The 15,742-nt window shown below is 48.4% G+C and overlaps 1 protein-coding gene across 4 annotated transcripts in view; it reads right to left on the bottom strand.

Moving 5' to 3' along the window:
* Positions 1–8,505, bottom strand: part of ATP10A (ATPase phospholipid transporting 10A (putative)) — a 173,791-nt gene extending 165,286 nt beyond the window's left edge. For all 4 annotated transcript variants that reach the window (XR_014815399.1, XM_021098662.2, XM_084976308.1 and 1 more), the window contains exon 1: positions 7,830–8,505. Coding sequence is in view for 3 of the 4 variants with exons in the window: in XM_021098662.2 (XP_020954321.2) it covers positions 7,830–8,293 (464 nt within the window). In the remaining variant the exon portion in view is untranslated. The remainder of the gene's footprint in view (positions 1–7,829) is intronic.
* Positions 8,506–15,742: the final 7,237 nt, after the last annotated feature.

The following is a 15,742-nucleotide window of genomic DNA, read 5'->3' as shown; positions in this document are numbered from 1 at the left end:
GCTGCCCTTGTTCCAGGCTGGTGGGACCAGGAGCCAAGGAACCATGGGTGGGATACACATGCCTGGACCATGTCCACATCCCCATCTGCAGCTTGACACCTAGGGCAGATATCACCAAGAGTCCCAGTGTCACATCTGACCAAAGAGAGGGATTGGAATCAAAGCTGAGCTCTCCTGTACCTGACTTTCTTTAGCCTTCAGAGGAGCACGCAGAAAGACAGGGCTGGACAGATGGGGAGAGGCAAGTGCCCAGTGACAGCCTGAGCTTCCTTCCCTTTCATCAACCCTTCAGATACTGGATCCCTTCAGAGGCAGACACTTCCACCAGAAAAGTGCTAATGGGGTTCCCTCGTGGCCTAGTGGTTATGTTCTCAGGGGCTCCCAGAGCTTTAGAAGGAGCAGACTTTTAAGACCCAGCCCACCCTCCAGTCTATTCACACCCGGGCCTTTCTAGGGAAGTCTATTTCCAAAAGAGGCAAACCTGATGTGCAAGAAAAGTGAAAGCAGATCCTGAGCTGATTGGATGCTCCTACTCTAAGTACTAGGATCTCAGGAGGACTGTGAAGTCCTCTTTTGAGGAGCCCTGCATGTCCATAGCCCATCATGGGAGGAAGTCCACCCAGACTGCTCAAGGCTTATTCTCCTTTTGAAAAACCAAAGACTTACTGGAGGTGGTGGTGGTTGTTTTACACAGAAAGGTGGATGGGTGAAAATGAGAAATTCAAAGACATCACCAAATAGGTCAAGGAATTTAACTCATCTGATGTTTTTAAAACCACAGCAAAAGGGTTTTACCAAATCCAGTGGATTTATAAAACTTTTTACAATGTTTTCTTCTTTTTTTAAATTATAGCTGATTCACAAAGTTGTACCAATTTCTACTGTACAGCAAAGTGACCCCAGTCATATATATATATACACATATATATATACACACACACATATATATACATACATATATATACACACACACACATATATATACATACGTACATATATATATACATATATATACATACATATATATAAACACACATTCCCTTTTTTATATTAGCTTCCACACTGCTTTCTAATTATTAATCCAAACAAAAAGAGCCTTAATATCACCATTTCCCCGTCAGGCTTTTCCAGTGAAGTGCATTTCTAAGAAGATGCTTGAGCCACTGGGGTCCAAGAAGTTAGCAATGGGAGTCCACGAGCTACTATCAATATTTCAAAATGCTTTCAAAAGATGTCCATTTACCCAGGATAAAACTACATGGGCTAGGAGTTCCTGCTGTGGCACAGCAGGTTAAGGACCTGGTGTTGCTGTACCTGCGGCAAAGGTCATAGCTGCAGCTTGGATTTGATCCCTGGCCTGGGAGGGTCCATATGCCAAGGGTATGGCCATTAAAAAAATAAAAAATAAATTAAAAAAAAATGACACAGGCTAAATGATAAAGTTTTTCTTTCATCTTTTTATGGACACACCCACAGCATATGGAAGTTCTCAAGCTAGGGGTCATATTGGAGCTGCAGCTGCTGGCCTGCGCCATAGCCACAGCAATGCCAGATCCGAGCCGAATCTGTGATCTATGCTGCAGCTTGTGGCAACCCCAGATGCTTAACCCACTGAGCAAGGCCAGAGATCAAACCCACATCCTCAAAGTGACTATGCTGGGTTCTTAACCCACTGAGCCACAATGGGAACTCCAAAATGACAAAGGTCTTTGTTTTGGCTAGAAGTATATCTACTTCAGTGTCATAACAATATTAAGAAAATTTGGACCAAAAGATCTTAGCAACAATGATTATCAGTGGCAGGTTCCTACTAAAGTGTACTGCAGCTCCCCTGGTCCAATACTGACCCTCCTCCCTGGGCTTGGCTCTGCAATCTTATTCAGTAGCTCACTAGCTTTCACAGCAGCCCAGAAGCCATGGTCCTCCCTCCTGCTTAAAGGAGGAGACTGGGCCATAGAAGAGATGCATCTGCCCAGCATCTTACTGCTAGCAAGGGCTCCACCTCATTAAGGGTGTTTTAATTGCCACTGGTTGAATTAAAGTGGGCAAAGGAATTCATTATTGCCTAACAAAAATAGTTTGGTAGGCAAAAGTATTTCAACCTAAGGTATTCCCAATGGAAAAATAACCTAGAGGGTATGTCAGGGGCAATGCATACAGACAGTACTCTGGAAAAATGCAAAACAAGTAAACATAGAAAGCCAAGCAAAGTGTAGTCTAAAAAAGCAGAGATCAAAATAGTTCTCCATTTTTCCTGTAAATTCTTTCAATGCTCTATATATAGCAAAGTAAGTCTTGTACAAATAAGTACACTGGGTTTCCTCTTTAAGGGAGTTCAACAAGGAGCTGGCCTACCCACCCCATTGTGAAGGGCAGAACCCCAGCAGTCACAGAGGCCCCTCCCAATATTTCCAAGCCTTATCATTTATTTTAACTTTTTTTTTTTTTGCCCATGTCTGTGGCATGCAGATGTTCCCAGTCCAGGGAATGAACCCCCACACCACACCAGTGACCCAGATCCTTAACCCACTGAGCCACCAGGGAACTCCAAGATTCATCTTTTAAAATGTCTTCCAAAAGTAACTACACATAAAATGAAATATTACTCAGCCATAAAAAAGAATGAAATCTGGCCATCTGCAACAACATAAAGGGAGCTTGAGGGTATTATGCTAAGTGAAATAAGTCAGAGAAAAACAAATACTACATGATCTCACTTACATGTGGAATTTGAAAGTGAAAAGTGTGGGCGGAGGAAATGGATAAAGGTGGTCAAAAGGTAAAAGCTTCCAGTTATAACTAAGTTCTGGGGACACAGTATTAACGTGACAGGAGTTCCTGTCCTGGCGCAGCAGAAATGAATCTGACTAGGAACCATGAGGCTGCAGGTTCAATCCCTGGCCTCGCTAAGTGGATTAAGGATCCAGCTTTGCTGTGTGCTGTGGTATAGGTCATGGACACGACTTGGATCTGGAGTTGCTGTGGCTCTGGTGTAGGCCAACAGCTGTAGCTCTGATTTGACCCCTAGCCTGAGAACCCCCAGATTTGTTTCTGCTGTGCCACAATGGGAACTCCTGCTCCCACAAATCTTTTACGTCAAGTAAGATAGAGATGCTGTACTTCCCAGGGGTGAAGTGTGTCTGCTGCTGGCAAGGAAGAGACTGCTGTCAAGGAAAGGGAGCAAAGGAGGGTGGAGACAAGATAAATGGACAGAAAACAAAGGGAAAACGTTGTTGGGTCTCATTTCAGGCTCTTCTGAAAAAACAAATCATGAAGCCCAGGATAAGCAAGTAGGACAGATAACCTTGATGAACTGGGAAACGGCGTGAGAATTAAAGGAACAAAGAGACAAAAATTAATGTAATTCCAAGATAAGCATTAGACCGTGCCCTGATCACCTATTTTCCCAAAAGATAGAAAGATACCAAAATGCCACACTCAAATCCAAGAATGGAGCACCCAAGGCCCCAAAGATTCAGGGAAAGGTCGCCTCAGGTTAATACATGTAGAAGCGCTGCTGTTTCCACCCTCCTAGAGACAGACACAGAAAGGTGCCTGCGTCTGTCATCCAAAAATTACACATTAACCCAGGCAGGGTAGGGGGGGGGCCACAGGACAAGGGCCCCTCCCTTTCAGGGCTACAGGATCAGAGCCAGAAAGGGCATGTGGACCTGGGGCCAGCACCCCACTCGACAAATTAGGAAACAGAGTGAGGTGAGGCAGGGAGGCTTATGCAGGGTCCAGGCCCAGCAGGGTCTGCACCCAGCCCAGAACCTCCATTTCAGGCTGCGCCCCTCAGAGGCGCGCTTCATTTCTGGCAGCGGGGGTAAGGTTGGCTGGTTTTAACGTGTCACCCACTCGCCTTATGGTTGGAGAGGTGGATGACAGTGCTTTCCCCGTCTCCACCTCTCACCCATCCCAGACAAATCCCCTTCTGAATGTTTCTTCTTCAATTTCCCTCCAACCCCTTCTTCTCTAACCATTCTGTGCTTTCCAGCCACCAGAACCCACTCTCTGGGCTGGCTCTGCGCTCCTGTCCCCTCTCCTCTGCCAGCCCCCTCCAGCCTTGGGCCCTGCGATCATTCACTGACCCTGGTGGCACTGGCCCTGTCCCACCTGGACGCTCCCTTGGTGTTGGAAGCCAGTGTCCACCATCTAAAGTCAAGCCCAAGTCCCCAGCAACAGAAACGTGAGGCCGCATCACCTGCACTAGAAACAGAGTGCAACTGGGGGGTGGGAGAAACTGGTCAACCCCTTTCTTTCCATCTGTAACCTGAGGGAGGTGGCTTCTCCAGTCAGCCATCGCCGGCACTAAAGGAGGTCTACATGACCAATAAGGTCTTCCATGCACACCCCATCCCACCAGCCCACAGCCGAGTGATGCTCAGACAGACTCTTCCTGCGGGGCAGGAGTCACAGGCAAGACATGAGCCCCCAGGATCACCCACTGCGTTCTCGTCCTGCTGGAGTGGCTCAGGAGGATTTTCATAAACATAGTCTGAAATCCAGGAGATGATACAGTGTGCTCAGGCACTGGAAACAGAGGATTACTACTCAGATTTGTGTGGGCAAATGGAGCCATGAGTGGGTGCCAGCTCTCCTACCTGCAGGGGTTCAGCAGCCCAGGCTTGCAGTGCGGAGCCGGGGGTGGGGGGTGAGAGGGGACTGGGAACCTGCCCTTCTAGCAAGCCTGATGGGAGAGTCTCCTAGAGTGAGAATGCAAGACCTCAGGTATTTGGGAAACACCACATAAATAACGGGTGTAAATAAATGATGCAAAAAAAATCACTGTAGTTAGAACACAGAGGAGGTCCCAAAGAAGCCACAGTCTAGAGACAGTGTCATCTGGCAAGGTTTCCCCAACTAAAGGTTGCTCTCTGCTTTAAAAGCGCTCTGACTAAATTCCAATTGGCACATCCACCAAAGCAATGACACAATGCAGAAGACCAAGTGTGCACTGCTGTGCAGCCCACTGTCTCTGTAGTAACCAAAGGCCCTAAAGGAACTCTGTAGTAACTCTTGGGCCAGTCTCAATGTCAGCCACCGAGATCCTGACATCAAGGCCGCACCTCCTCCTCGCCCCCTTCCCTCACACACAGATTAAGACCTGGTTGCAGTCTCAGGGCTCCCTGACCCTATCACGTGCCCCTCGCTCTTATGCCCTCCTCTGAGAGTCTCCTGAGCTGCCTCACTGGGCCAGGATCCCCACCCAAGCCCCCTGAGGACACACCTCAAGGTGCCATGGGTCCCCAGGTGGGGTCCTGGCTCGGTGAGGAACAGCTCAGGGCAGGCGTGACCAGGCAGCCACACGGAGGATGGAAGGCAACAGGTGCCAGGTCAGAAGACCAACAGGAGAGCTCTGACATCCACACGCCTCAGAGCCCAGGCCTGCAAGCACCAATCCCAGGCTTTCTGGGCCTGGAGGAGCCTGACTTGATTTCTGAATAGCGATGACTCTCTTCCAGACAGGCCTCCTCTCCACACACAGCTGCCACCCATCTCACACCCACAGACCCTCCCCAGGTAGAAGACACATTCTCTCTGCAGAAAAGCATTTAAGGAATTCAACTTGGGAGCTGGGAGGTGCTAGGCAACTTCTCCTGAAAGCACCCTAGCGCCTGAGGCCTTGCCCCCGCCAAGGACTGTACTGAGTGTTTGAGAACCCAGGTGGGGTCAGGGTAGAAGGGGAGGAGAACCTGGGCGGGTGGAACCAAGGGGGAGATGAAGGTTTCAGAATCCCAGGAAGACTTTTGAGGTCATGGAGCCCACTGTGTCTGGGTTCTACTCTGAGTTTTCTTGTGGGCATTTTGGGGGGTTGGTGGGTGATGGTTGCTATAAACTGAAAATAAATGATGTTTCCTGAGGCCTCGGTATTTTTAAAAAGGAGGTTACAGGAGCTACCAGCTCAGTAAAAACAGGAAGTGGTATGTGTATAAAGACTTAAACCTGGAGCCCCACCAGGGTCATGCTGCGCAGAAGACTGGAGTGCTGTCACTGGGGACAGTAAGGACGTCTGTGTAAAGGTGCCCCCTCCCTTCTCGGCTTCAGGAGTCTGGTGAACAGGAGCCAGGAAATCCCACAGCCCTTTCCATCAACGTCATGCTTGCTGACTGGACAATGGCCACCCCTTGAAAGCAAGCAGGGCAGCATTACTCAAAGGTGGGCCACTGTATAAGCATCACCTCTTTGCTAATTAAATACTCAGATTCCTGGGCACAATCCCAAATGAGCTTGTCAGATGTTTTGGGGATGGAGCCTGAGAATGGTTAAATTGTTTATTCTTTGATTCAGATTTTTAAAATGTTGTTTTTAATAAACTCTTCAGGCAATTCTTATATAAATTTAAGAAGCATAAGCACCAGAATATTGTAAAAGCTGTGGAGTCATTTAGACCGGGATGAAATGCCAGAACTACTATACAGCAGCTGTGTGGCTTTGGGTAAGTTACTTAACCTCTCTGAACCTCTGTACTCATTTGTAAAATAAGTATAAAGTACAACCAGTGTTGCTGGGAGGGTCAGGGATACTCAAAGGCATTCATGGTCTTCATCTAAGCTATCTAAGAGGCAGGAATAACCATGACCCACTGAGAGTACCAGGGGCTTCCTGGAGGCCACTTACATGTGATGGAGGCTGAACAAGGCTAATGGCCTTCACTCAGAAGCCTCTACACCAAGACTTCAACAAAGAGGATAGAAGAAAAAGATGGGCTAAGCTTTGGTTGGAAGCCAAGACTATTTGCCTTCCTGAGGGGTGTGGCCTTGAGGTGGACTCCTTCAGCAGACAAAGCTCCAAGGTGGGTCTGCAGGCAGGGGGCTCTCTTGGGATAGGAGAGTGTAAAGACAGAAGAGACAGCAGTATTCCAGACAGGCCCCACCTGAGGGTCCAAAACTTCAGGGAGGTGCAGGGAGTGAGAAGGAGCAGAAGAAACCCAGAGGAAGTACATTCCCTGGTACTAACGGGGGGCAAGGCTTGAAAAACCCCTCAAAGCCTCAGTCTTTCCATCTGGAAACTGGGGTTAATTTTTTATTTTATTTTATTTTTTTGCTGTCCCCATGGTGTATGCAAATTCTAGGCCAGGGATGGTACCCCAGCTGGGGCTGCAACCTATGCCACATCTGTGGCAATGCTGGATCTTTAACCCACTGTACCAGGCAGGAGATCCAACCTGCGCCTCCACAGAGACTGGCCAGATCATTAACCCACTGTGCCACAGCGGGAACTCCTGGGGTTAATTTTTTTAAGAAAACTTAACAGTCAAATATGGGATGGAACCCAGCTGAGTGGCCTGCCCACAGCTCACATCAGTACATGGATGCCGCTGTTCCTACCTCTGCCCTTTTATCTGGTCTGTGCCTGGCATGTCAGAACCTGGGGGCAGTTTCACTCCATTGTCCCAAGAAGGGATGTTGTCTAAGACCAAGCTTTACACTCCTAAGTTGTTGAAGATGTTCAACATCCTGGCCCTCACAGCCTGGCCAAAGGCTGAGGCAGGACTTCAGGCTAGGGAGCCAAGAAATAGATTTCCCTCCTTTTTACTTATAAGGCAGGACAGCTGGGAATAAGGACACCCAGCATCGGCTGGATTCCAGCCCTAGGATCACTCCAGGTCCATCGCGGCTTTTAAGTAACAATCAGGGTCAGGGCATCCCCGCGCGTGCTGAGTCTAGGGTTTCCTGGGCCCCTGATCCCTGGAGGCCCGGCCCTCCGCCCAGAGTTGAGCTGCTCTCCGGGTCTCCCTGACCGGTACCACTCACGCCATGCAGGACGCCAAGTTCTCAGGAGCGCCTTGGCCCAGCGCGGACCCTGAGCTGCCCCGCCCTGCTCACCTGCTGAAGACGAGGCAGCCCAGGTGGTTGATCTCGTGGTCAGAGCGGTGGCGGCTGTAGTCCTCCCACAGGTCCTTGAAGGCTGTGACCGCCAGGATGAAGAGTACGGGCGCCAGTGCCAGGCCTGGCTGGAAGGCGTTCACCGCCGGCACGAAGTTCAGCAGCGCGATGAAGACGAAGTACACGTTGGCCAGGCGGTGGAACTGCTCGAACAGGTTCTTGGGCAGGAAGGACAGCAGAGTGTACTTGGTGGTCTTAAGCCGGTTGTCGGCCAGGTGCTGCGTGCCCCCGCACCGCCTCCGCCGCTGCACGCCCTTGGCAGCACTCGCCACGGGGTCCTCGGCGCCGGGGGGCGGCAGCAGGTTGGAGCGCACGGTGCGCGTCCTGCCTTCCCGGCGCCTCCGCCGCCGCCGCCGCCGTCCCGGTGGCCCTGACTCGTCGGCCGCCGCCGGCTCCCTTTCCATGGCCGCGTGTCGCCGCGCCCGGCTCCTTCACCGCTCGCGCCCGCCCGCGCCAGCCTCCTAGGTGATCATCGCCGGCGGCCCGGGTGCGGCGGCGCGGGCTCCCCGCCTGCGGGACGCACGGAGACGCGGTCAGCACCCGCCCCGCCCAGACCGCCTTCGGGGCCGGACGCTGCACAGAGCCCCCTTGTCCTCGCACGGGTCCGGGCCTTTCCGCCGAGGCGGCTCCCAGCCCCGCCCCGCCCTGCGCCCCGCCTGGGACATCGCAGAGAGCGGGAAACAAGTCAAGCTGGAAACTTTAGCGCGGCTTGGTTTCGTTTCCCAGAAGCATCAGTTGGGTCCCAGCACACTGCAGAAGCGCCCCGCCAGCGGAGGAGAGAGGAAGCTGCCCCGGGTGGGAGAAAAGGCACCGCAGTCACTGGCGGCTGGCGGTCTCATCCAGGGCCCATCTAGGGAAGGGTCTAGGGGACCTGGCCTGGGAACCTCTTCCTGGATTTAACTAGAATCAAAATTCAGAGGAGCCATGGCATACGCTAATCCGATTTTTAAATCTTATTTATGGAGAACAGCGGATTCTCCGCAGCCTCTACACTTTTCCCCACCCTGCCCAGACTTCACCTACCTGCAGATTAACTTCTTGGGTGAACTAGACTTTTAAATTTCATGATCATCGTCTTTCCTTATTTCCCTACATAGGATTTTTTTTTTTTTTTAATTTAAGGGAGGGATATTTCAATGAGGAAAGGCAAGCTTTGGTTTGGTCTATTTCAGTCGCTTTTCCTCTCTGGTAAACCCTCAGCGCCAAAATATACCTTGTGTGCTCTATTCGGAAGTATCATCTGTGACTCAGACAGAGACTGGGCATTGGAGATGACTATGGGGGGCGGGGGTGACAGAGATGGCAAAAGTGGCTGCTGTGGCACTGTTGTCAACCCCTTAGTATTCATGGGGAATCAGAAAGGGTGGGCAGCTGCTGGGCATGTCAGAAGGTATGGGGAATGCTCACTTCTGCAGATGTAGTACAGCTGTGACAGTTTGGCCTTCTGCTTTAGAATTACAGAGATGAGAAGCAGGGGTTTCTTGCCCTGGAGACTGTGGCTGGGGTGGGTGAGGTACTGCCTGTCTGGATTGAGGGGGATATTGGCCTCCTTCTCCTGCAGGCCAGCCCCTCATTTCTCTTCCTGAATTGGGACACCCTGTCAACGCCAAAAGGACCACCTTAGCCACACCTGCTGGCCCTGGGTTCCTCCCTCGGAGCCTGCTGACAAGTCACTCCCTTGGCTTTGCTCAAATCATTTGTTTCTTTTCCATGACCCTTTCTCAGGATGGTCCTCACCTCCCAAACCCTATCTTACACCCCAGCCAGACAGGCCAAGGGCTCACGTCTCTACAGAGACCCCTGCCACAGACCACAGTGTTTACTAGAATCCAGCTTAAGGATGATAGTGTGACAGGTCATAAGAAAATGACCCATGTCATATATCAAGCCTCTTCCCCCCACCATTCCTAGGTGCACCATATTGATGTGTGGAGGCCCAGATCAGAGAAAGGTTTGACTGAAGTGCCTGCATTTTCAGGGAGAGAAATCAGATCTCACAGTGGACCAGTGGAATTCCAAACTGAGTCTTAACAGTACATAAAGGACCACAACTTCCCTTGCCTCCAGGGAAGGATCAACCATCACTGGACCCAACTGCTGAACTGACAAGTCCCTGAGGCCTACTGGTTCACTCCATTTCCCATCCCTACAGTATCCCCAGGGTTGCCCTAGAGCCTCAGGGAGGGTCTCCCTGCCACCTAGTCTCCCAGCTATAGCCAGTCCCCAGGTAGCCAAAGTGGTTATTTGACCTGCTTGACTATTGGGTTTGTTTCCTTACCCAGGAGCTTACAGGAGTCCCCTTCTGCTTACAAAGTCAAAGGCTGACTCCTCAGGCGAGGTCCGATGAGGCCCTCAGGGGAACTGGCACCAACTTGCTGATTTGCCTCTGCCCCGCCCTCCTCCCCCGCCAGCCCCAGGGGAGAGGTCTCCTTACCCTTCTCAGAACAGGCCTTGTTCAATCCCATCTACATTCCACTCTAAGGTTCCAAGATTCTGTGAGTCACACTGCTCCCTAAGCCTGGAACCTCTCCCCACCTGCTCTTCACCCGTCCAAATTCAGTATTTCTACCAAGGCCTCACTCATCTGGCCTCCTGGAAGGTTTCCACACTGCACGATCCATTGACCCTTGTGGAATTACTTCTCTTCTGACACATGTGCAGTGGTATGTAAACCTCTCTAAGATGGCTCCATAGAGGTTTGGGGTTTGAATGTGTTCTGTCAGCTAAACTCTCAGACACTCTCAGCTGCCTGAGCCCTTAGGATGAGGCTTGGATGGACTCTGGGGCTGGCTGTCTGGACCACCGAGCTCTAAGGAGGCCCTCTTGCTGGCCCCTGGACGAGCCCCTTTCATTTTCCTCACTCAGCAAATACTTGTTCATGACCACCATGTATCTGGCATTATTCTAGGCACTAGGACCATAGGGAAAAATTGTCTCCTGGACCTAATGTTCTAGTAGAGGAGGCAGTGTGATTTTGTGATCTATAATAAGAAATACGTATTTGGTCTTTGTCTCCATTTCTGGTTCAGAGATCCTAAATCCCTTGGAATTTCCTATGTAATACAAGCTATGATGGTGTCTTTATATTCATAACAAACCTCTTTCAACCACAGCTAGGCTTTATGTTAATGGAGTGATTTCTGGAAAGTCCCTCAGGATGGGGGCTGGTTGCCAGGGAACCAGCCACACCTTTAGAAGTTTGGAACTTTCAGCCCTACCCACTGACTTCTGGGGGAAGGAGCCTGGAGTTTGAATCATCAGTAACCAAAGATTTTGATCACGGAAAAGGATGGTGTTCAGAGTTCCCATTGTGGCTCAGCTGTAATGAACCAGACTAGGATCCATGAGGACATGGATTCAATCCCTGGCCTCACCCAGTGGGTTAAGGATCACGTGTTGTTGTGAGGTGTGGTGTAAGTCATAGATGTGGCTTGGATCTGGTGTTGCTGTGGCTGTGGCATAGGCTGGTAGCTACAGCTCCAATTCACCCCTAGCCTGGGAACTTACATATGCCCTGGGTGTGGCCCTAAACCCCCCCAACAAAAAAAAAATGATGATATTCAGAGAGCTTCCAGGGTAATAATCAATCATGTGGAGATTCTGGGAGCATGGTTGGCTCAAAAAGGTAGGATGCTCCCTGCATTCCCTGTGCATCTCTTCAATCTTGCTGTTTCTGATTTATGTCTTTTTGAAATTGTCGACTTAAAAAAATGCACAACCTATGCAAAAATTCTCAACAAAATTTTAGCCAACCGAATCCAACAACATATAAAAAAGATCATACGCCATGACCAAGTGGGATTCAACCTAGGTTCACAAGTATGGTTCAACATAGGCAAATCAATCAATATCATACACCACATTAACAAAGGAAAAGTCAAAAACCACATGATCATCTCAATAGATGCAGAAAAAGCATTTGACAAAGTCCAACATGCATTCATGATAAAAACTCTTACCAAAGTGAGTATAGAGGGAACATACCTTAACAATCAAAGCCATTTATGACAAACTCACAGCAAATATAATACTCAGTGGAGGAAAACTGAAAGCCTTACCACTAAAATCTGGAACAAGAAAAGGATGCCCACTCCCACCACTTTTATTCAACATAGTATTGGGAGTCCTAGCCACAGCAATCAGACAAACAAAGAAATAAAACTTATCCAAATTGGAACAGAAGAGGCAAAACTGTCACTGTAATCAGATGACATGATACTATATGTAGAAATATAGAAAACCCTAAGGACTCAACCCAAAAATTACTTGAACTGATCAATAAATTCAGCAAAATAGCAGGATATAAGATTAACATTCAGAAATTAGTCACATTTCCATATACTAACAAGGAAATATTAGAAAAGGAATATGAAAATACAATACCTTTTAAAATTGCACCCCAAAAAATCAAATACCTGAGAATACACCTGACCAAGGAGGTGAAAGACTTATATCCTGAGAACTATAAAATATTAATCAAGGAATTTAAAGAGGATTCAAAGAAATGGAAACATATTCCATGCTCATGGGTTAGAAAAATTGATATTGTAAAAATGTCCATACTGCCCAAAATGATCTACAGATTCAATGCAATCCCTATCAAATTATCCATGACATTTTGCACAGAACTAGAACAAACAATCCAAAAATTTATATGGAACCACTAAAGACCCAGAATTGCCGAAGCAATTCTGAGGAACAAAAACCAAGCAGGAGGCATAACTCTCCCAGATTTCAGGCAATATTACAAAGCCACAGTAATCAAGACACTGTGGTAGTGGTACCAAAACAGACATACAGACCAATGGAACAGAGTAGAGAACCCAGAAATAAACACAGATACCCACCGGTCAATTAATCTTTGACAAAGGAGGCAAGAATGTAAAATGGGAAAAAGACAGTCTTTTCAGCAAGTAATGCTGGGAAACCTGGACAGCTGTATGCAAAGCAATGAAACTAGAACACACCCTCACACCATGCACAAAAATAAACTCAAAATGGCTTAAAGACTTAAATGTAAGACAAGACACCATCAAACTCCTAGAAAAGAACATAGGCAAAATATTCTCTGACATCAACCTTACAAATGTTTTCTCAGGTCAGTCTCTCAAGGCAATAGAAATAAAAGCAAAAATAAACCAATGGGACCTAATCAAATTTATAAGTTTTTGCACAGCAAAAGAAATCATAACAAAAGAGAAAAAACCTACAGACTGAGAGAAAATAGTTGAAAATGATGCAACCAACACGAACTTGATCTCAAAAATATACAAACAACTTATACAACTCAACAACAAAAAAGCCAACAACCCAATTGAAAAATGGGCAAAAGACCTGAATAGGTATTTCTCCATAGAAGATATATAGTTGGCCAACAAGCACAGGAAAGAAGTGTTTAACATCACTGATTACTAGAGAAATGCAAATCAAAACTGCTATGAGGTACCACTTCACACCAGTCAGAGTGGCCGTTATTAATAAGTCCACAAATAACAAATGCTAGAGGGGGTGTGGAGAAAAGGGAACCCCTCTGGCACTGTTGGTGGGAATGTAAGCTGGTACAACCACTATGGAGAACAGTATGGAAGCAACTTAGAAAATGACATAGAACTCCATATGACTCAGCAATCCCACTCTTGGGCGTATATCCAGACAAAACATTCCTTGAAAAAAAGACACATCCCCCTGCATGTTCATTGCAGCACTATTCAAGATAGCCAAGACATGGAAACAACCCAAATATCCATCGGCAGATGATTGGGTTAGAAAGATGTGGTATGTATACACAATGGAATACTACTCAGCCATAAAAACAAAATAATGCCATCTGCAGCAACATGAATGGAACTAGAGACTCTCATGATAAGTGAAGTAAGTCAGAAAGAGAAAAAGAGATACCATGTGATATCACTTATATCTGGAATCTAATTTGCAGCACAAATGAACATTTCCACAGAAAAGAAAATCATGGACATGGAGAACAGACTTGTGGTTGCCAGGGGGTAGAGGGAGGGAATGGGATGGATTGGGAATCTGTGGTTAATAGATGCAAACTATTACCTTTGAAATGGATAAGCAATGAGATCCTGCTGTGTAGAACCATGTCTGGTCACTTATGATGGAGCATGATAATTTGAGAAAAAAGAATGTATACATGTATGTGTGACTGGGTCACCTTGATGTACAGTAGAAAACTGACAGAACACTGTAAACCAGCTATAATGGAAAAAATATGTCATCGTAAAATAAAAATAATTAAACGAAACATAAAAATGATATTTAAAAAAATCCACAACCTGAAAGTTGAGAGTTAAGTTTTATTTGGGACAAAATTAGGACTTAAGGCTAGGAGACAACATCTCAGGTAGCCCTGAGAAACTGCTCCAAGGAGGAGAGGGGGCAGCTAGGATATACAGAAGTTTTTGCCTCAAAGACAGGTTGCAGGAACAAAACAAGTCTTGGCTCACTGAAATCATTCCTTTGATATGCACCTCAGCTGTCTGGGGCCAGATTTTGTGTTCTCACATCCTGAGGGCTCACCATTGGGAGTGGCTGCAGTCTGATGGCTGCTAGATGGCAGGTGTTCTTTGTTTCCTCCCTGAGTTCCTCAGGATTTACCTGCTTGGAGGTGACTGCAATGCTGCTGACTGTGACATCTTTTCTTTATTGATAGGACAGGCGATATTTTATACTTCAACTGACAAACCTGAACTTGTGATTGCCACTTGAAGTGGGAACAGTTTTGTGGGACTGTGCCCTTACCCTGTGGGAGCTGACCCTATATCCAGGTGGACAGAGTCGGCATTGAGTTGAATTGTAAGGCCTCCCAGCTGGTGTCACAGAATTGCTTGATGGTGTGGGGGAAATCCATCCCTCCACCACCACACACATTGGAATTGGTGTCCCATAACATAGGCATCAACTGAACAAGCCACTCTGGGAACACTGCTAAGTCCCTGCTCTCAGGAACGCTGTGTTCTCCTGGGGGAATTCCGACAAGGAGGGCACAGGAAATGGAAGGGCACAGGGAGCCCCAAAGGGAGGGGTCTGGCTCGCTGTGGCTACAGCAGTAGGTGACAGTGGTGGTGGTGGGGTTTCCCCCAAGCAGCCCTGAGCAGAGGCTGAGGAAACAAGCTACACCCAGGTGTCTGGAGGAAGAAGTGCCAAGTGCAGGAGACCATGGGGTTCGGGGCCAAGCCAGACAGGCCAGTTGACTAGGGCCTCAGAGTGGGCTCCCGCAGGGCCTTGGAGGAGTGTTTGACTTTGAGCTGAGAGAGAAGAGGAGCCTTGATGGGTTTGGGTGGAGGACTACTTGGAGTGAACTCAGGTTCCCAAAGCTCATGGGCTGCTTTGTGAATAGAAGGAAGAGGGGTGAGAATAGCAGAGAGAGGCCATTAGAGGCCACTGTAGTGACCTTGGGGAGGGGGCAGTGGCTCTGGCCTGATGGCTGTGGTAGAGGCTGGAACATAACTACTCAAAGCAAGCGGGATCTGTTGGGGGCCTGGGTGTGGAGTATGAAAGAAAGAAAGAAGTTGAGGATGCACGGCTGGGAACTTGAGTTGCTGGAGCAAGAAGACTCCTGGGAGGAGGCCTGCAGGTTGGTCACCAGGCCCGGGAGCAGTGGCACAAGACACAGGGGTGTACGTGCCCCAGCCAAAGATGTCATTTGGGTCAAAGAGCAGGTGTGGGTGGAGGAGAGCATGGCTGGGAGTGGGAGGGAGACCGAAGGGCCAGCCTTTGGAAGGGATAGGCCTCTCTGGATTTGCTCCAAGGGCAGCCAGAAGTCACAGACTGCCCCCAAGTACAGGCATGAGATGAAAGAATGAATTTTCCCTTTTGAAAGATGAGAGATG

Source organism: Sus scrofa, chromosome 1, assembly GCF_054392235.1.
Source record: "Sus scrofa isolate SSC_HxYL_T2T_F1_AM1 chromosome 1, Sscrofa_HxYL_maternal_Yorkshire_Landrace_v2.0, whole genome shotgun sequence".
NCBI classification, from domain to species: Eukaryota; Metazoa; Chordata; class Mammalia; order Artiodactyla; family Suidae; genus Sus; species Sus scrofa.
This window is presented reverse-complemented; position numbering and strand designations above follow the sequence as displayed.